This window comes from Triplophysa dalaica, chromosome 9, assembly GCF_015846415.1.
Source record: "Triplophysa dalaica isolate WHDGS20190420 chromosome 9, ASM1584641v1, whole genome shotgun sequence".
NCBI lineage: Eukaryota > Metazoa > Chordata > Actinopteri > Cypriniformes > Nemacheilidae > Triplophysa > Triplophysa dalaica.
In genome coordinates this window covers 13,184,149-13,202,854 of record NC_079550.1, presented here as the reverse complement: position 1 = coordinate 13,202,854, position 18,706 = coordinate 13,184,149, and the positions used below count along the sequence as shown (strand labels likewise).

Sequence of the window (18,706 nt, the reverse complement as noted above, 5' to 3'; positions counted from 1 at the left end):
CTGTGACTTTTCCAGGTTCTGCAGAGGCTGCACGGTGGAGTGTAATGACGACAGAGCATCTTTAGGAAATGCCTACATCGCCGTGGACTGGGACCCCACCGCCCTGCACCTCCGTTACCAGACGTCTCAGGAAAGGGTGAGTGCATTACTCAACACTTATCAACACAGCCAATATGGAACAGCGGCTGCATTTTTCTGATGAGATGTAATTGTAATCCAGATTTCAGTTGTTATTTATTTGTTCTGTTGATGGGTTTCAAGCAGTGTATATGTGTTTTAATGGGTGTTAACAGATAGTGGAAGAGCACCCTAGTGTTGAACAGAGTCGGAGGGCTCAGGCAGAACCCATAAGTCTTGACAGCTGTCTGAAAGCATTCACCAGTGAAGAAGAACTGGGAGAGGATGAGCTCTATTACTGCTCCAAGTGTAAAACTCATCGCCTGGCCACCAAGAAGCTGGACCTCTGGAGGCTGCCCCCTGTTCTGGTCAGAAACACCCCACAGTTATATTTCTTGATTTCTCATAATTGTAGGAAAACATTTTTTTGATAGAGAACACTCTTATATCCAAAGGTTTGATTTGATAGGTAGATATACTGTATTTGATGCCACTAACCTGGCAATTTTTTTAATTTGGCAATCATTTTGTTCCCAAAAGTGATTATGTGTATTAACCCTGTACAATGTTATGTAAAGCCAATCAGATTATAGCTTGCCAAATCAAGAAATTGCCTTTAATGCAAAAACTTCTTAATATTCTTTTTTGTAAAGATTTTTAGATCAAGATGCATTACTTAACAAGTAAAGTGAAAAACATAATGTTTATGTTTAAAACGAGCAAGAAAAATAAACTTAAATTAAGTTCCTTATAAAGTGGTAAACTTAAAGGGGTCATATGACACGTCTAAAACGAATATTATCCTTTGTTTTATATATGATGCAATGTGTATAACATATCGCTTATTGCTCCCTAAAATCTCTGTAAGTCTGTTCAGATAAAAGCGTCTGCTAAATGACTAAATGTAAATCTGTATACACAATTTAAGGTTCTAAAACATTGTATTTTCCACATACCGTCCATGTCCTTGTATCTCCTCTTTGCCCCACATCTCTGAAACGCGCATATTTTTTACAAAGCTCATCTCTCTAAAAAGCGAGATGTGCTATGATTGGCCAGTTAACCAGTGCGTAGTGATTGGTCGAATACTCCAAGAGTGTGAAGGAAATGTAAATCCCTTTAAACATATTTGAAACATTAGGTCCCAAAGCAATTTTAATGACAGGTACGCCCACCTTACTTCTGTATGCATTTGGGCGGTCTTAGTCAAATCATACCACAAACTGATGTAGATTTGTGGGGGTGGGGTTACACGAGGCGTTTCAGACAGGTCTGGGTGAGCATTCACTTTTAGATAGAATGCATCTTTTGATCCAAAACTAAATTTTTGATGCAATTTTACCTGTCTAATACATACACTGGCAACTTATAACCCAAAGACACAGAAAAACACTTATTCCCACCATTTGACCCCTTTAAAACCTTCATTTTTCTATCCCCACTTGCACATATTTTTGCTTGTTTTAAGCATAAACTTCAGAATACACGATTTGATATCTTAGGTCACTTCTCTTGTCAAATAAATATTTGTACTGTAAAACCAGACAAAAAACTAAGAAGTTCCTTAGTGCAGTGTTTGCCAAAAGGCAAAAATGTTAATTGAACATACTGTAGTTCATGGTTCTGTTGCTGATACCGTTAGGCCGATAAATAGCTTTTAATTGTCTACTTCCTATTTCAGATTGTTCATTTAAAACGCTTCCAGTTTGTCAATGGTCGCTGGATCAAATCACAAAAGATTGTGAAGTTTCCACGAGAGAGCTTTGACCCCAGTGTGTTCCTGGCCCCACGGGAGGTGTCTCACAGCATGGGCAGCCTAAAAAGCCTACAGAGCCAAAGCGAGTGCCTGGTAGAGGAGTGTCAGAGACTGGAGATAGGAGAATCTTCTGTGTCCACCATTTCTACCACTACTGTAGCCAGTCCTCCATCATCCGGCAGAGGTACGTCTCTCTATCTCTCTCTCTATCTCCTTTTCAAAGAACGTTACATGAGAGTCTCCTGTTGTTTCAGCCACACCGTCCTCCATCAGAAGGGTGGGCAGCCCCTTGAGCAGAAACAGCAGTCCCAGTGGCAGCCCTAGAAACACAGGACGGAAACAGGGCCGCCTGCGTCTGCCCCAGCTGGGCAGCAGACATCGACTCTCTAGCAGCAAAGAAAACCTTGACAGCAGCGTCATGAGCAACAGCAAAGAGAGCGAGATGGAGACTGAGCAGGGCGTCGCCACAGACGGGGAGAATCAGGGGGCAGCAATGTCGTCTGACGCAAACGTGCAGGATTCCTGGTCACTGGATGCCTCAAGCACTGATTGCGATGTCATCATGATGAATGGATTGGGACAGGAGGGTAGTAACGGACACTCTGAGGTCAGCACTGATCTGGACACCCCTCGCCAAAGAAATGACATCTGTCTGGAGCCCTTGTACAATTTATATGCAATCTCAGTAAGTGTCCCGTGTCTATATCATTTTTTTTTAAAGCATAACACTTTATTTGGTAATTGGAAGTTTTTAATATCAATATTTTTGTAAGGTTTGCAAGAGAAATATAAACAACATCATATAAACTGCTCGGAAAATGATTGTTTTTGTTTCAGTGTCATTCAGGAATAATGGGAGGGGGACACTATGTGACTTATGCCAAAAACCCAAATGAAAAATGGTACTGTTACAATGACAGCAGCTGCAAGGTAAGATCTCTCTTTCATCAACACTGCAACGTTCTGCACAGAGAGAAGATATCCGGATATTTCTTCACAGTGTTGAGCAACACTTAGAACAAACATTTCTTGTCTTCTTTCAGGAAGTTCACTCGGACGAGATCGAACCAGATTCAGCTTACATCCTGTTCTATGAGCAGCAGGGAGTGGACTACTCGCAGTTCCTGCCGAAAACGGATGGAAAGAAGATGGCAGACACCACTAGCATGGATGAAGACTTTGAATCGGACTACAAGAAGTACTGTGTGCTGCAGTGATGTCGTGCTCCTCTACGCTCTCGAAAGAACACGAGTACGTTGGTTTGCCAGTGCAATGAGGACTTAAACGCCAGTGCTGCCCCAGAGCACCATCATTTTGAAAGCACAACATATGAGTTAGTGGACTCCACGAATTCGGCTTTCAGAATAAAGGTACCTGACACTTTAGTTAAATGGCTGAGGGGGTTTGTGAACAAGTGACTCAACAGAAGAACTGTAGCAGTAGAAAAAAGATGTCATTGTTGCCAAGCAAACAAAAATTGTAATACTGGACTGAACGTTAGCCAAACCCTTGATATCAACATTATCAGGCAGGCAAAACTGGATTTTTCTTTACATTGCAGTGCACATGGGCAAATCTAAAAATGTTAAAACTTAAAAAAATGCAATTATATAACTGTCTCAGAAAAGAGTTCAAGTTTCTATTGATGCATTTCAAATTGCTCATGATGAGAACCTAATATTTTAATTAGGGAACGGATTAAAGATTACATTGATCTAAATTATAGTTATATTAAAGAGCCCTAAAGGTTTCTCTAAAAGTTGGTTTTGTTTTGTTTTTTGTCTTGTCATAGTTAGCTTCAGACTTTATGTCCAGTAATTTATCCAGTAATTTTATACACTACCTCACATCTTCGAAATGTATCAGCCAACTGTTAATAGATAGAAAAATCAGCGTGTCAGTATTATACTGTTGGAGGGTAGAAATTGAAATCTTCATAGATAAGATTCAGCTCCCAAACCAGGTCCTTAATATTTAATTTTAATATTTTCTACCACCTAAAAATTAAATATTCTCCCACTCCACTGCCAAATTGCTACACGCATATGTACTGCATATGCTATATTTGATGTTATTTTGGTTTTTCTTTAATCTGCTTCATTCGTCTTTCAGAGTATAAATGTAAACCTTAATATTTTTGAGTTTTTATTTTATTTTTTATACAAAGTTATTTTATCATGAAGATTTTTTTTAACGCTGTACTTCACTTTACTTGTGCGGGCTTTCCACCACATTCATTTACTTATCTCAGCGGTCTGATCAAATCTCAGTGTCAACAACAGTGTAGTGTGCACACTTTGTTTTTGCATTGCTTTCCTGTTACCACTGTATTTCTTGCCTCATAAAACTGAAGGCAGGGAATAAAACAGTTACATAATATATGTCAACTTTTTCTCACACAGAGACATCACACGTCCAAGCCAAAATTTCATACTTAGTCATATAAACATGTCTAGGATCCATTTAAATACAATACAATTTACTTTATTGTCATTGTACAAGAGTACCAGGAAGGATGGGGTGTGTGGAACAGTGTTATCTGAAAGTGTCTTTTCACAACAAAAATGTAATCACTTTTGCTTTCAGAGAACAGCATTCTCACTAAACTGCTGAACGTTCTGTGTTGTAGACGGTTTCAGGTTATTAGTAGCATTTGTTTAGTGACTGTTGAGAATAGAGCTAAACATTTATTACCACTGTGAAAATATGTATGAAATGCTCTTACGTTTCAGCAACTCATCAACTGTATGAGCTTCTCTTATAAGGGGGAATGAAACCCATGGGAATTGTGCCCATAGCCGTTTTGCTGCTGTACTTTACTTTTTTCATGTCACGGATATTCAAACTAAATGTTTGCCAACAAAGAAAAGTTTTATCCCTGTCAGAAAAAATAAATGTTTGTGAAATCGACACAACTGTATAGTTGTAGGACAATGATAATAATGATAATTGATGCAGATATGTTCAATAAACTGTTAACACTTTTAGATATTTAATGTAAAAAATGGATATTCAATATTGAAATGTATTAGAGTGTTTCTCTTTCTGAACGTTCACTCTTCTCCATTTGAAATCTGGCTTAATTTGGAATTATAAATGTTTCCTGGAAGCTGCATTACGATTACAGTAACTAATAATCTGAAACTATAAACGTACAGCTGAATTTTAAATATTCACCTTTTTTGATACAGGGATAATTTATTCATTTTTCCAAGTAGTGCAATCAACTACTGATGTCTGTCTGTCTGTTGTTAGTCATCATTTTGTTAAATTAATTTTGATGCTAGAGATGTATTAATTTAATGAACTTTATTTTGTAAAGTGTTGTTTAAAGAATAAAAATGACATTGCACTGACAAATGTACATAAATGTTTTGTAAATACGCCAATGAAAATGATGTATTTGAAAAAGATCTGTACAAATGTACTTGTAGTTGTATATGGAGTGATATTGTTGATCTGTAACAATTATTCAAGAAATGAATTAAATGCAGCTAAAATGCAGTTTCGTGTGCGTCTATTCTATTAAGAGGGAATGTTTAATGTGCATGACTCGCTAGTGAATGATTTGTTTCCCTTAGCAAGAAAGAGGAAACCACACACCTCTATATAACGTCCAGTGCCATCCGTCTTACATTCATTCTTCAATTCACGCCACATTTGACATTTAACTAACCTAATGACTCCCTTCTAGATTAACTCAGTTTTTCCATGCGATTTTTTTCATTTAAATGACATATGCAAATATAAAATAGCAAGAATCACAATCGCCTCGTTCATTTCTCTGTTTTGGGTGGGTTTCTTATGTAAAGGCTAGCATGCTTCTCTCAGGAAGTACACAAAAGTGCATGCTGTGCTACTTATAGACTTGTGCTAGAAACCACAAGTGCTGGAGTCTACAAATGTGGCTTATTGTTCTGATGAACACCTTTGCCTCAGTGGTCTTCATGCACGCTCATAAGATTAAGTACAGATTGAGTTCTCGCGCAAGAAGAAGGTTAGAAAATGGTTTGCATTGCACAAAGATTTCAGTTTGGGGTTCATAGGATCTAATCCGCTACATTAAAAAATTAGGTAAGTAAAAGGTGAGTTTCACATGTTTGTTTTGTTCTCCACATTCGATTATTATTGCTAAAAGAAAGTGGCATACTGGTAGAAATGTTGTTTATTTAATTATCCTAATATGTTTTGTAGTGAGACATTATTTGTTATTAGCTGAATTATATGAAATAGGTTTAAAAATGTGTCTTTCTTATATTTAGTACTGTTAAAATAGCTTGACTTGATGACTTCAAACAATATGTGAGGCGTTTGGTTTGAATGTGGCTATGGAGGGAATCAGTGAGTACACTTTTTAATGGCTATAACACTGTATACATAATGTTCAAATCAAGCGACAAAACACTTCTAGATGTAATATTATTAAGCATGTCAGATTCGACCTTCCTCAGCCATCATATAAAAATTGCTTCCCTCTTTTACAGATCTAAGCATTGAACACATTATTCTAATTTGCGTCTATGCTGTTACCATCTTCTTCATCATTGTGTTTGGATGTCTTGCCCTAAAAAAGTATTTTTGCTTTTTTATCAATCCACTCTTTCACTTGAATAATATCACAGATTTTCTTGGGTAAATCGTGTAGAGACTTACAGTTAGATTCTGGTTTAAGGTACCGGTCAATGAAGAGGATCATACGGCAACTTAGTCAAACAAGACCAGACTTTCAAGTTCCCTCCCATGATTCTCCTCCACCATCTCCAACCATCTTGGATATTCCTGATCCAGAGAACCATTCAGGAGAAAATCCATTTCATAGACAACCATCGAGAAGCAAACCAACAAGCTGCAGATTACCCTGGAAGCCCTCTCAACAGGTACGCTGCGTTTTAGATGAATGTCAGCTTCTTTATCCCTGAATGACATTTACAACATTAGGCATTTGAAGATGCTACAGTTTTACTGTAGATGTATGGACGTGAATGTAAATCAAATGGCAACAATATCTTGTGACTGTACTTGTGTGTATAACTCAAAGAAATAATCTTTAGGTACCGCGGTTCACAAAAGCAGACTTGAGCCTTATTCAACTTATAAAAGCAGGCAGAGAAGGGGTTTTCTACAAAGCAAGATTAACAAGAGGAACTTGCAAAGGCCACGCACTGGTCACTTGTAAAATTGGAAAAGAAGGTATCACAGCAAATCTAAAAAACATGGTAAATAAATAATCATGCGGTTTTATACAATTTGGTGGAATTTCCAGGAATCACCAGTAAGCAGATGGAAAATGAGGTGTCTATTATGAGAAAGCTGGCGTATCATAAAAATGTGATGCAGCTGCTAGACTGGAATACAACAGAGGGTGAGACACAACGCTGCACTTTTCTATTATGCCAAGTTTTTTTATTTCACAGCACTTTTGCACGAACATACATTTTGTAGCTTTATAGAATACAAAAGACAATCTACAGAAAATGAATCTTGTAAACACAGGGCAAAAGCCAAAGGCAACTGTGGCAGTGAAGAACTGTAAAATCTTTATGTAGATCTTTATGGATTATGTGACTCTACAATAAACATTAAATGGATTGACTTTCACCAGCAGCTAAACATATAAATATTAGTAAAAAAATTACAGTAAATGCCCATTCCCTGGTATTCAAATTCAAATGTTGCTTACGTCATGTTTCACGAATTGAGTTAATGGAAAGCAGAAGTATGACCATTTTATCTGTCACAATTGTACTAAAAATGTTTTTCTTTCCTCCACGTCACCAAACAAGCACTGTAAAAAAATTGTGAGAAAAAAAGGGGCGACAGTTAAATACTGTAAAATAACAAGTGTGAATTTGCTGTCTTATGTCTGTAATTTGACCGTGTTTTGCCGAATTTTAAAAAGAAACAATCCTGTAAATTCCTGTTTTTTATGTGAAATACAATGTTTTTCTTTTTTCTTGCAGTCTTTTTCGGTAACTTGACGTTTTTACCACATTTCACAATCTGTTAAAAAGTTGTAAAAAAGCTGTAAAATTCTGTAAAATTTTTCATCAAACAAGTAAAATGTGTGAAAAAAAATAACAGTAACATTTTTTACAAAGTCGTTTTTTTACAGTGTGTGTCTGTTTTCTCAGAGCCGTATATGCTGATCATGGAGTTCATGAGCTACGGCACGCTGCGCAGTTTTGTTCAAAAGAACAAAGAGCAACTTAGTGCGGACCCTGAACTACAAAGCCAGTTCACCATCGCGTCTTACCACATCGCCCTGGCCATGGAACATTTACGCTCAAAAATGGTTTTACATACTGACACAAACACAAAGAATAAAACTGTTGTCTAAATTTAGCATTTTTTAAATCTTCATCTGTTTACAAAATAAACAGGATGACGTCATGTCAGAATAGAAAGAGTGATTATATTCTATGAATCATCCAGGTAGTCCATTGTGACCTTGCCCTGAGGAACATTCTGGTGAGTCGATTCCCATGGGAGGTGAAGGTAACAGAGTTTGGCCTGGCCAGAGACCTGACCCGCATGAAGAGCAGACGCAGCAGCCGAAAAAAACAACACAGGGTGAACAAATAATCTTGCTGTATTTCTCCAGCATCATTCTCATCAGTCATCCTTCTAAAATCGTTCTCTCCTGTTAATGTGATCTGTTAGGAGCGCGTGCCCCTGCGCTGGTACCCTCCGGAATATTTCCGAAACAACTACTATAGCTTTAAGGGTGATGTCTGGGCATTTGGTATTGTGCTGTGGGAAATGCAGTCATTTGGTGAGAACCCATTGAGATGATATTTGGCTATAATTCAAAAATGTTTAGACGGGTGGATAAATTTTCAATGATGATTATTGATCAATATTATGTTTAACAGGTGCTTTGCCGTTTTCAAATCTGAGCACATCTGATGAAGTGGTGTATAATGTTTGTTCTGGATATAAGAATACTGTCCCCAGCACATGCCGTCCAGAGATGTAAGCACTTTTGAATCTTAATTTTGCTTTATGAATTTTCTTATCATATTACTCTCACAATATGTAACCACAATACTCACATTTTTTTGAATGTGATGCTTTGTGTTTTCAATCATTATCTATTATCATTATCTATCTGTTTTTAAATGAAGAGATCAGATTATGCGAGACTGCTGGTCAGACCCGTACACATCCAGACCCTCATTCGCAGACATTACCAGGATCTTGGAGAACATTGTGGAAAGTGACGGGGTGAGATATCTCCCGCCTTGATTCATCATGAAGTCTTCATACCTTTGCTCTACAGATAAGTGATAAGAAATATTTGATATGTTACAGGATTATGTGGACGTTGACAACCAAAGAATGATGGCTGCAGAAACAACTCCAACAATTAACTCCATATTTTAGTCATCTTTTTAAAACATATTTAATCATGCAACAGTTGTGTGCTATTTAACAACACTTTTATGAAAAATATTAAAGATTTAAATTAAAAAACTCTAATGACCAAATGTCAGTATTTCAACTAAAACTTTTAATGATCAAGTATTTTCTTATGATCGCCATAATTTAAGAGCTGATATTATTAATAAAAATATAATTGTATTATCAGTGTCATCGTGCTACAATTTTCTAGTAAAACCATATTTGGCGGAAACTATGGTTACGTTTTGTGGGCTGTATTTACTGTTACGCTCCGTGATTATTATCCAATGGGCAATAAGTAACCCGCCCACTTTAGGAATCAACCGAGCAGATGGACCAATAGGAAGAAGAACGTCAGGAATACCGAACAGAAGGACCAATGAGAAACGGCGGAGCGACACGCTATTCTACACTGACCACTGATGCACTCCAATGTTGTAACTCAGTCGAAACAGTTCCAGTTAACGTTAATAAAATATCAAAATGTTCCTGCGCGTCTTAGAAATTTTGTATTTCATTTACTTTGCATCGCACATTCCGATTACTCTGATTATTGATCTTCAAGCGTTACTTCCTCAACATGTGTATCCACCTGAGGTGAGTTTGAACTTTGCGCTGCGCTGATCATTTATGTTTCACTTGAGTCGGTAACCATATACGATCTTAGATTCTTTGTCATTCACTTAATGTATATATATCTTATATTTTACAGCTGAAAACCGTATTGCAGTGGTATGCTGCTGAATTCAAAGATCCGATGATGTTGGAGCCACCCGTGTGGTTTAGATCTTTTGTGTTCTGCGAGGCTCTTGTTCAGATGCCATTTTTCCCAATTGCTGCATACGCTTTCCTCAAAGGTCAGTTCAGTACAAACTAATATTAGATTAATTGTTAATAATTTGTTAAATGACTAGTTTCGTATGGCACAGTGGTGACATCTAGTGGTAAAAATAATTGAGTACATTACTTTTTGTTTTATAGGTGGCTGCAAGTGGATCAGAACACCAGCAATAATATATTCTGTTCACGTGGCCACAACTTTAATCCCCATTTTGAGTCACATTATTTTCAATAACTTTCCTCTGACGCCACACCCAGGTCCGCAAACTTTAAGGGAACGTCTGACCCTTGTGTCTATATATGCTCCATATCTGATCATTCCTATCATGATTCTGTTCACCATGCTCTTCAGCTCAACGTATAACTCAACTTCTACAAGTGGAAAAGCTTCCGCAAAGTCCAAGAAACAGAGATAAATGCCAGTTTATTCATTCCACACATTACTGTTAATTTGATGATTGTATGTAAGGATGAATGTATTCATTGTTGTAAGCCACCAGGGTTCGAACGGCAGGAATTTAAAAAAAATAAAACTATCCTCATTTTTTGAAATTGCATTTGCCGGTTTTACACAACTACTTGATTGTCGTTCCTCTTTTCTTTTTTTTTACCATTTTTAGCCACAAAGTAGTAATTCTAGTTTACAGCTCTGGTAATGATGACAAGAGTATAAATGCAAAATATATTTATTTAAAATGACTTCATCTTTGTATGAAGTATGTCAAATGTCAAGATAACACACCTGATCTAACAGTTAGGTTGTAAACAAAAAATAAATGAATGCACTATTTGGTTGTATCAAGTCTGGGACTTCAGCATCTTCTATGCAAAATATTTGAGTGTGGTCCCTTGAGCAAAGAATAAACACGCCATGAGGATATGATCAAGTAAAACCTGCTGGATTCAAGTCACAAACAGCAGTTAAAATACAAATCATACAAAAAATAAAATGAAATTCCCAAAATGAAATTATCATGATGGAATTATTTACAGTAACATGCAAATACTGTATTTTCCTGCTGTAAAAACAGATCAAATTTACAAAGTAATTGTTCATATAAATAGTATAAATAACATTTTGTATATAAATAGTATTCATCTGAGATTATGATCCACGGTTGGAAAGATTACAAATGTGTCTTCAGGAGATGAGTTGAGAGAGTTGTATGCAATGAAACAGAAATCTACTGTCATCTATTAACTGTTCGATTTAAATAACGTAGTGAGGGACCCAATAACTATTAGGAAGTTATTGTGAATCAGATGCATAGCGTCCTTTGAGTCTAGGAATACAGAAGTCTCATTTTTGCAGTATGAACTGATCAATGAATTCATTCTGCTCAGCTTCAACTTTCTGAAGTGCTTCATATTCTATCCGATACCTGCAAAACAAACAATCAGTTTGAATTTAGAGCACAGATGGACTATAGGTGTCCCATTAGACACAGCATGACTGAATACATGTTAAACTGAACTGCACACCTCTCCAGCTGCATTTTTTTCTCTGCGATCAGAGTTTGAAGCTGTTGCTGTTGGGCCTCTCGTTGCTTTTCAGCTGATTTCAGCAGATTTCTTGCACCTATGGCCTAAGGAATAGTTATTCCGGTCATTTAAAAGAACTAAATACAGATGTTGACATTTATTTTAAATACAAGTACATACCTTCATTTTTTCAGTCTCTGCTTCTTTAGCCAGTTCATCTACAAGTTCAATAAGCCCACTTACAATTTTCTGAAACTGTCCGATTTCTGTTTTTTTAATAAATGTACAAAATTAAATGGATGAAGAGAAAAAGTGAAATATGCAAAACATCTTTCTTTCTAAAGAAATGATGATGCTCAATCCATGCATACAAGACAGATAGCGAAACTAAACTCACTATCAACAAAATCCTCGCATTCCTCCTTCAGTTCTGTTGTTTTCTGGCTCACGTCAGGCTCAAGTATTCGTAGTTTGTTGAGTTCATCGAAATGAAGCTCAGCCTCTGCCAACGGGTCTTTGGCCATTGCCACAGGACTCAAGAACCGCTGGGAACGATACAGAAATATAACAGCTGTCTTTCAAAGGCGCAATTTCATTTAATCTAAATTCAAGTAGGTCTGTCCAGCATACATATACTTAACGCTAGTGTTTAAGAATCGGTATGTTTCCTAATTATAAAAGCCCAGCGGTCACCAAAACACAATAAGCTAGCTAACCAATTAGCTTGTTAGCTTGTTAAAATGACTTTTAAAGAAACTAAAAGCGAATCTCCACAATGTAAACCACAAAGTCATAGATACAGAAGAAATGCACCTGACGTTAAGGTCACGGACTCGCTCGATAATGAGCTATAGATAAACAAAACAAACAAACCTTGACAAGATGTGAAGTTATTGGGTTAGCTTGGCAACACTGACAAGAAATGTACACTCTCTGAAATTATTAGACGACGTAAGAAATCATATCGATTAAAATATATGGACGACTGTCTCAAACATACCTTTTAATATTTGATTATGTGGCACTTCAGTTGGACTACTGAGAACGTCCTCGCATCTGTCTGTCGCGGCTGCCAGGCGACAGCCAGCCCATCTCATGATAAATGAAAGGGGTGATACGGCATTTAAAATGTTTGTACCTGACATTGGTTTTATGTTTACAACGAAAAACTAAAGCCACACCTTATGATTGCACTGATAAAATAATTCCTTACATTTCGAAGTATCTACGTTTTTTAAAAAACAAAAGTGTTTATATCCAACTGCACGTGTAATATCCCCCTTTCCCTGATAATGTAAGCTCCGAAATGACGTTTGCTGCAATTATCCGCCAGAACACTAGAGGGTGTGAGAGGGACGTGGAGAAAACGTAAAACACCAGAAGAAGGTTGAGTTGTGTTCACTTAAGGGCGCCAATTTACAAAGAAATATTATATTTCTGATAAACCATGTAAATCATTTTTTTCTTATGTTAACTCGGTAGGTTTGCAGTATACGAGATCTCTCTTTGTAATGTTGAATGCGCCGTTTCTTTCTCATTTGCTTTAAATGTAACTGTTGCTAGAACTTGCTGTCTAATCTGTTTTCTTCACCGTAGTTTGTAAACGCATAAATTAAAGAAGCTGGTGGGATAAACATGATATGAGCAACGTAATATCTTATTTGTATTGTTTTTGCAGTTGTTGACATCGTTGCAGCATGCCTCTGTCAACTGAATCTCAAACAGATAATGACCAGTACATCCTGATAGCCAGTTTGGATAACGCGAGAAATCTGTCCAATATCCTGAAAGCCATCTCATTAAGAGACCATGCAATATTTAATGCAACACAGAATGGATTAAAGGTCACTGTAGAGGACTCCAAATGTCTCCAAGCCAATGCATTTATTCAGGTTGGGGAACAGTTTTTAAATGCATTCAAAATGTATTTGTATTTGACAGAAGTTAGATTGATGGTGTATTTGTGGGTGTATTACTTTAGAAAGACATCTTCCAAGAATACATTATTAAAGAGGACGCGGTTGGGTTTCAAGTTAATTTAACTGTGCTTCTGGATTGCCTCAACATCTTTGGGGGTAGTACAGTCCCAGGTATGCGTCTTGTTTTTATACATTCTGCTTTTGACTCATATTTCTTAATCATAAAAGTCTTGGGATAATTCTCTGCGTTCTTTACCACCAGGTGTGTGCACTGCCTTAAAAATGTGCTACAATGGCTATGGACATCCGCTGACCTTGTTTCTGGAGGAAGGCGGCGTGGTCACAGTATGCAAGATTAATACAGAGGAGCCAGAGGAGCCGATTGACTTTGATTTTTGCAGCACAAATGTAACTAACAAGGTGATTCTGCAGTCAGACAGTCTTAAAGAGGCATTCTCCGAGCTTGATATGACCAGCGAGGTTCTGCAGATTACTATGTCACCAAGCCATCCATACTTCAGGTATAGTTAAGGTGCACACACACGTAACAGGTAATTTCGCATAAACTGCAGATTATAGATGTATTTATACTTCAGTATAGTTTATTAAATGTTATTCTAACATGTATTGTCTGCTGTAATAGAGAGGAGAGTATTACCTATTAAAGTAGATAGTTGCAATGATGTTTACAACAGAATCTGAACTGTGGACTGTCAATGTTCTGTTCTCCCTAGATTATCCACTTTTGGCAATTCTGGAAATGCTCATTATGATTACCCCAAAGACTCGGACATGATGGAGCTTTTTCAGTGTACTAAAACACAAACGAATAGGTAGGAGCATCAGAAACGTATAAAGAAACTCTCTTTATAAATGTCCGAAACTAGAATGAATTTTCTCTGACGTGCTGTTTTTTAAAGGTACAAGATGTCCCTGTTGAAACCCTCTACAAAGGCATTGGCCCTGTCCTGTAAAGTCTCTGTTAGAACTGATGTCCGAGGCTTCCTCTCACTGCAGTATCTTGTGAGGAATGATGATGGTCAGATTTGTTTTGTGGAATACTATTGCTGCCCGGATGAAGAAGCAGAGGAAGAATAGGTTGAATGTATAAAATTGGGGTCTTTTAATTGACTGGTTCTTAGAATTGGTGTCTTCTCTTGGAACAGCAAATGTTTTCACGTAGTTTGGTATTAAAAGGGTTAGTTCACATTCAAAATGAAAGTTCCCTCATTTATTACACACCCTCTTGTCATTTCAAACCCAAATTTGAAAACCCTTTCTTCTGCAGAACACAAAAGAAGATATTTTTGGTCCCCATTGACTTGCATGGGTTATGTGTCCATACAATAGAAGTCAATGGGGACCAACAGTTTTTGGTTCCCGATTTTTTTATATATTATCTTCTGTGTTTTGCTGGAGAAAGAAAATCACACAGTTTTAAAATGGCAACAGGGTGAGTAAATGATAACAGAATTTTCATTTTAAAAGTGAACTATTCCTTTTTAATTGCTTTGTAGTTTATGTATTTCTATAAAATTCATCACTCTGATATTCTTGTTTAATATTAAATCTGTATATATCTGAATTAACATGTCAACAGATCTTTATGCAGTTAAATAAAGGTAAACTTTAATGAGAAATGCTCTCATTTTATATCCAGTTTGAAACAGAACTGGGGTTGATCGGTAGAGGGCGACAGAGAATCGCAAATTTTTCCATATCAGGAGTCATATGAGGATATTTTAGTTGGCATTTAGGATTGTATTAAAATATGTTTAAATATATATGTTATAAACCTAATAACTAAGTGTCGTAAATGTTTAATTTCGGAATCGAATCCTTAATCAAAATAATTCTGTTAAGTTGCATTTAATGAAGTACTGTAAATTATATAAGGTATTAAAACAGTATTTATGCAAACACTATATATAACAAATCTGCAAGCAAACATTTAAGGAAGGCTGTTTATGTACAATAGGCGATTTACATATCATCTCATAATACTTATACATTTATACATGTATATATATATATATATATATATATATATATATATATATATATATATATATATATATATATATATATATATGTTTTAAATTAATCGAACCGTCAAAGTTCTTCCCAGAAACCTTAAAAATTTTAACGCATGTTCATTTAATGACTTCAATGCGTTGCGAGGCAAACATGTGACAAGCGCAGCAGCTTGATGTTAATGTTGGTTGACGCTCGCGCATCTGAAAGAAAGTACCAGAACAGCGCGCGACGCTTGAACTGCGGCCTCGCGACCAATCGCTTCTCCACCCGCAGCTGTCGAGGCAACACTGTTTCCGGGCAGAGGAACACATCAGCAGCAAAACAACAGGACTTATGTCATTCTGCAATCTCCATCTCAGCGGGCGATTCCGTTCATCATGCATGTCAATGCCACATGCAAGCTGATTAAAGAGGCTGCGGAAAAGATCTCGAAATAAAAACGAGATAAAATTTGTTGTCGATAAACATTTTATTTCATCTAAATATCACTATTTTTGTGTAGGGTTGAATTGTCATTCGTTATATGATGGAAAAAACAATACAAATTCTTGATGATTACATCACACATGCCATGATGACTAAGCCGTTTACCATTAAATCCAATTATTTTATGTAGTGTTTAGGTCTTATTCCCATCCACCACATAACATCCCACTAATAGAATCTATCACATTACCAATACAATTCCCTTTGTAACCAGTATCTGCATTGGCTTCTTTTTTCTTAATTGGCTGTTTATTTATTGGCCATTGAATTAATATTAAAAAAAAAGTTATTCACACACAAGCGGTTGGTAGACATCTAGACAGCATTCACAAGTGTAACCAAGTAAACACTGTCCACAAACCAAGACCTGTGTATCGTTTGATAAGGGTGAGCAACTTGATCTCAGCTTGGAGTACATCACTCAAAGCAGGTGATGTAAGGGGGATGGCATCACGTTCTGCTCTTTAAACACAAGTTCGTGGATGCAGTGGACGATGCTCTCCCCGTTTCTCAGATAAACAATCCGACGCTGACCCGCTGTCTGATGTTTTACCCTGCCAGAGATTCAAGTGGTGTCTGGTTCTGGCAACGGCGTGGCTGGGTTCTGTAAACACAAACTCAGCAATGACCTAATTGTTGTGACACTCCAACAAATAGCAACAAGAGAGCCCATGGGAGATAAAGAAAAGGTGCATGGGTTCAGATTGTATCGCATGTGACAGTGACTCATTGTATCGTCTGTTACATTAAGTGACGAAGGTTACATAAATGTGAGGAAGAAATGCCGTCAGCTGTGTGCACTTTGTAACCCATAATAATGTTAATATAACTATGCCCCCATTTCACAGACAAGGCTTCAATCTAACCCGAGACTAAAATGTATTTTCAGCAGTCTTAATTGAAAATAACTTGCTCAGTGTCATTTGTTTTTCAAGATGCACATCGGTAATGTTTTTTTCTGGCATTTAAATAAAAGTGATTTAAAAAGCCTTAATTAACTACTGCATAGTCCTGGTTTAGGCTAAACCTTGTCTGTGAAACCGGGCCTTTATTGACTTCATTTTTATAGAAAAAAAAATTTTAATAGCCTGCTATTGATAAAACTAATGATTCAGTTTTGAGTGTACTGACCATTTACAATAAAGTGTAATTCATTAACATTGGTTAATGCAATTAAATTAGATTAGAGTGATAGTTTACCCAAAAATGAAAATTTTGTCATCATTTACTCAACTGCTTGTCGTTTCGAGCATGTATGACTGTCTTTAACATTACCAGTTCATATTCACTGTCATTGTTTGGAAAATAGTACATACTGCTAAACTAATAAGGGGCAGGTTTTGTATTAAACAAATGACTGTGAAATTGACATGCCAACACACAAAAGGCTGGACCGACTCCTGCCTAGTCAGCCGAAAATAATGCAGGCATGGGAATCTCCACAGTTTGTGAAGATTATCTGAACATGATTTGTGTTTTACATTCCAGCACTTGGTGTTAAAAATACCTTACATCAACAAGCCATTGTTTGGGGACCCTGAGTGTCATGTGGGGTCATGATGGCAACAGCTGGCTTTAACAGACAACCTCCCCCCATCCCAAAACCCATTAATACTGCTCTCCCTCTGCCTCAGCTTGCAACCATGTGTGAAATGATCCTCGATGATGGAGATGAGGTAATGCCTTCAGCAGCTCTGACATCACTATAGCCTTTCCATCCATTGCGATTGACCATCACTTGGACAATGCGCTTTTTATCTGGATCCGATGAACCTGGGGCACATGGTAAAGATTTCAAAAAGACAACATTGCAACTGATACGGTGCTTCATATTTGATCATTTTTAAGATGTCTCAGAAGCTATAAATTATGTAGCGAAATTTGAATGTAAAGAATGGTGTTAAAAATGAGCAAAAAATAGCTGACAGGTGAAATGGACTGGAAAGCAGACGTATATAAGCATGTGTTCTATAAGTACACTATGATAACAAGTATCAACTCAATGTGGTTACAAGTGAAACATGCATGAGAGAGGAACATGCTGTGTTAGTTCCTTTGTACAATCGTCTGTAAACTCAAGAATGTGACTGAACTGTTTATGCCAGTTCTCTCACTTCTGTTTCTTTAAGATGAAAAAAATGTAAACATAAATCATACATTTTGTTATTTCTAAAATTGTAAATAATAATAGCTTGTATCTCCCAGGACAGCTGATTCTTATCATGATCACAATTACCACTGAATGCTAATATTATAATGATAAAACCTGTTATTATTTGTAAATCGTTTTTTCTACTTTTTAGTTCAGCTGTGACAAAAAAATCTTCCTTCAGATTCATAAAACACTCTACTCTAACACACACCATGTTACTATTGACAATCCAGTTGTTTAGCTCTGCCTGCTTTACCTGCAGGACATTTAAAGGCCTGTCTCTCACCACCATCCTATTACCTTATAAAAGGTGGCAGCTGCTGCCATGTGCCATCTTATTCTCTTCCAACAGGAGTTGTTTATCTGACAATAAGGTGACAGCAATGAAACTAATCCGTGAAAACGGAGGGGTAGGAGACAGTGTGCAGGTTTAGATACTTTGCACGATTACAAGGGAAGGTTTAGGAGGGGTTAAATAATGGATGATGTCACTGCAACAAGTTGAGCTTTAGTCTC

General features: G+C 36.9%; 5 protein-coding genes across 10 annotated transcripts in view; 4 read left to right on the top strand and 1 right to left on the bottom strand.

The window, feature by feature from the left end:
- The window catches only part of usp32 (ubiquitin specific peptidase 32), a 39,726-nt gene extending 34,349 nt beyond the window's left edge, over nt 1-5,377 (top strand). For both annotated transcript variants that reach the window (XM_056756729.1, XM_056756728.1), the window contains exons 29-34: nt 16-136; nt 294-485; nt 1,799-2,057; nt 2,128-2,558; nt 2,711-2,803; nt 2,917-5,377. In XM_056756729.1, coding sequence (XP_056612707.1) covers nt 16-136; nt 294-485; nt 1,799-2,057; nt 2,128-2,558; nt 2,711-2,803; nt 2,917-3,090 — 1,270 coding nt within the window. In that variant the 3' untranslated portion in view covers nt 3,091-5,377. The remainder of the gene's footprint in view (nt 1-15; nt 137-293; nt 486-1,798; nt 2,058-2,127; nt 2,559-2,710; nt 2,804-2,916) is intronic.
- Nucleotides 5,378-5,539: 162 nt separating this feature from the next.
- Nucleotides 5,540-9,432, top strand: si:ch211-167j9.5 (tyrosine kinase receptor Cad96Ca). Of its 2 annotated transcripts, none has more exons than XM_056757565.1 (12): nt 5,540-5,947; nt 6,136-6,214; nt 6,358-6,445; nt 6,546-6,750; nt 6,925-7,063; nt 7,137-7,235; nt 8,005-8,165; nt 8,306-8,443; nt 8,534-8,645; nt 8,746-8,845; nt 8,998-9,097; nt 9,185-9,432. In XM_056757565.1, exons 2-12 carry the CDS (start codon nt 6,202-6,204, stop codon nt 9,254-9,256), a joined length of 1,227 nt encoding a protein of 408 aa, XP_056613543.1. In that variant the 5' UTR covers nt 5,540-5,947; nt 6,136-6,201; the 3' UTR covers nt 9,257-9,432. The 2 variants fall into 2 exon arrangements, with proteins under 2 accessions (XP_056613543.1, XP_056613544.1); XM_056757566.1 differs by having other exon boundaries at nt 5,540-5,958.
- A 190-nt stretch (nt 9,433-9,622) lies between these two features.
- Nucleotides 9,623-10,671, top strand: tmem97 (transmembrane protein 97). Its single transcript, XM_056757567.1, has 3 exons — nt 9,623-9,871; nt 9,987-10,131; nt 10,256-10,671. Exons 1-3 carry the CDS (start codon nt 9,758-9,760, stop codon nt 10,528-10,530), a joined length of 534 nt encoding a protein of 177 aa, XP_056613545.1. The 5' UTR covers nt 9,623-9,757; the 3' UTR covers nt 10,531-10,671.
- A 113-nt stretch (nt 10,672-10,784) lies between these two features.
- ift20 (intraflagellar transport 20 homolog (Chlamydomonas)) lies at nt 10,785-12,800 on the bottom strand. Of its 2 annotated transcripts, none has more exons than XM_056757568.1 (5): nt 12,597-12,800; nt 11,994-12,141; nt 11,777-11,862; nt 11,597-11,700; nt 10,785-11,496 (listed from the first exon to the last, which is right to left on the bottom strand). In XM_056757568.1, the coding sequence occupies exons 2-5, from the start codon at nt 12,118-12,120 to the stop codon at nt 11,415-11,417; spliced, it is 399 nt and encodes a 132-aa protein (XP_056613546.1). In that variant the 5' UTR covers nt 12,121-12,141; nt 12,597-12,800; the 3' UTR covers nt 10,785-11,414. The 2 variants fall into 2 exon arrangements, with proteins under 2 accessions (XP_056613546.1, XP_056613547.1); XM_056757569.1 differs by having other exon boundaries at nt 12,470-12,609.
- A 95-nt stretch (nt 12,801-12,895) lies between these two features.
- On the top strand, nt 12,896-15,254 carry rad1 (RAD1 homolog (S. pombe)). Of its 3 annotated transcripts, none has more exons than XM_056757144.1 (6): nt 12,896-12,982; nt 13,275-13,488; nt 13,578-13,686; nt 13,778-14,036; nt 14,250-14,348; nt 14,436-15,254. In XM_056757144.1, the coding sequence occupies exons 2-6, from the start codon at nt 13,294-13,296 to the stop codon at nt 14,611-14,613; spliced, it is 840 nt and encodes a 279-aa protein (XP_056613122.1). In that variant the 5' UTR covers nt 12,896-12,982; nt 13,275-13,293; the 3' UTR covers nt 14,614-15,254. The 3 variants fall into 3 exon arrangements, with proteins under 3 accessions (XP_056613122.1, XP_056613121.1, XP_056613123.1); XM_056757143.1 differs by having other exon boundaries at nt 12,962-13,074; nt 14,436-15,252; XM_056757145.1 differs by having other exon boundaries at nt 12,982-13,045.
- The last annotated feature ends 3,452 nt before the right edge of the window (nt 15,255-18,706 follow it).

Coding starts and splice junctions, on each gene's coding strand:
- si:ch211-167j9.5 (XM_056757565.1), top strand. Junction 6,446..6,545: donor GGATGTCTTGCCCTAAAAAA/GTATTTTTGCTT, acceptor TTCTGGTTTAAG/GTACCGGTCAATGAAGAGGA. Junction 8,646..8,745: donor GTGGGAAATGCAGTCATTTG/GTGAGAACCCAT, acceptor TATGTTTAACAG/GTGCTTTGCCGTTTTCAAAT.
- tmem97 (XM_056757567.1), top strand. CDS start 9,758: ATGTTCCTGCGCGTCTTAGAAATTTTGTATTTCATTTACTTTGCATCG. Junction 9,872..9,986: donor AACATGTGTATCCACCTGAG/GTGAGTTTGAAC, acceptor TATATTTTACAG/CTGAAAACCGTATTGCAGTG. Junction 10,132..10,255: donor TGCATACGCTTTCCTCAAAG/GTCAGTTCAGTA, acceptor TTTGTTTTATAG/GTGGCTGCAAGTGGATCAGA.
- ift20 (XM_056757568.1), bottom strand. CDS start 12,120: ATGGCCAAAGACCCGTTGGCAGAGGCTGAGCTTCATTTCGATGAACTC. Junction 11,701..11,776: donor CAGAGACTGAAAAAATGAAG/GTATGTACTTGT, acceptor ACTATTCCTTAG/GCCATAGGTGCAAGAAATCT. Junction 11,497..11,596: donor AAAAAAATGCAGCTGGAGAG/GTGTGCAGTTCA, acceptor TTTGTTTTGCAG/GTATCGGATAGAATATGAAG.
- rad1 (XM_056757144.1), top strand. CDS start 13,294: ATGCCTCTGTCAACTGAATCTCAAACAGATAATGACCAGTACATCCTG. Junction 13,489..13,577: donor AAGCCAATGCATTTATTCAG/GTTGGGGAACAG, acceptor GTATTACTTTAG/AAAGACATCTTCCAAGAATA. Junction 14,349..14,435: donor ACTAAAACACAAACGAATAG/GTAGGAGCATCA, acceptor TGTTTTTTAAAG/GTACAAGATGTCCCTGTTGA.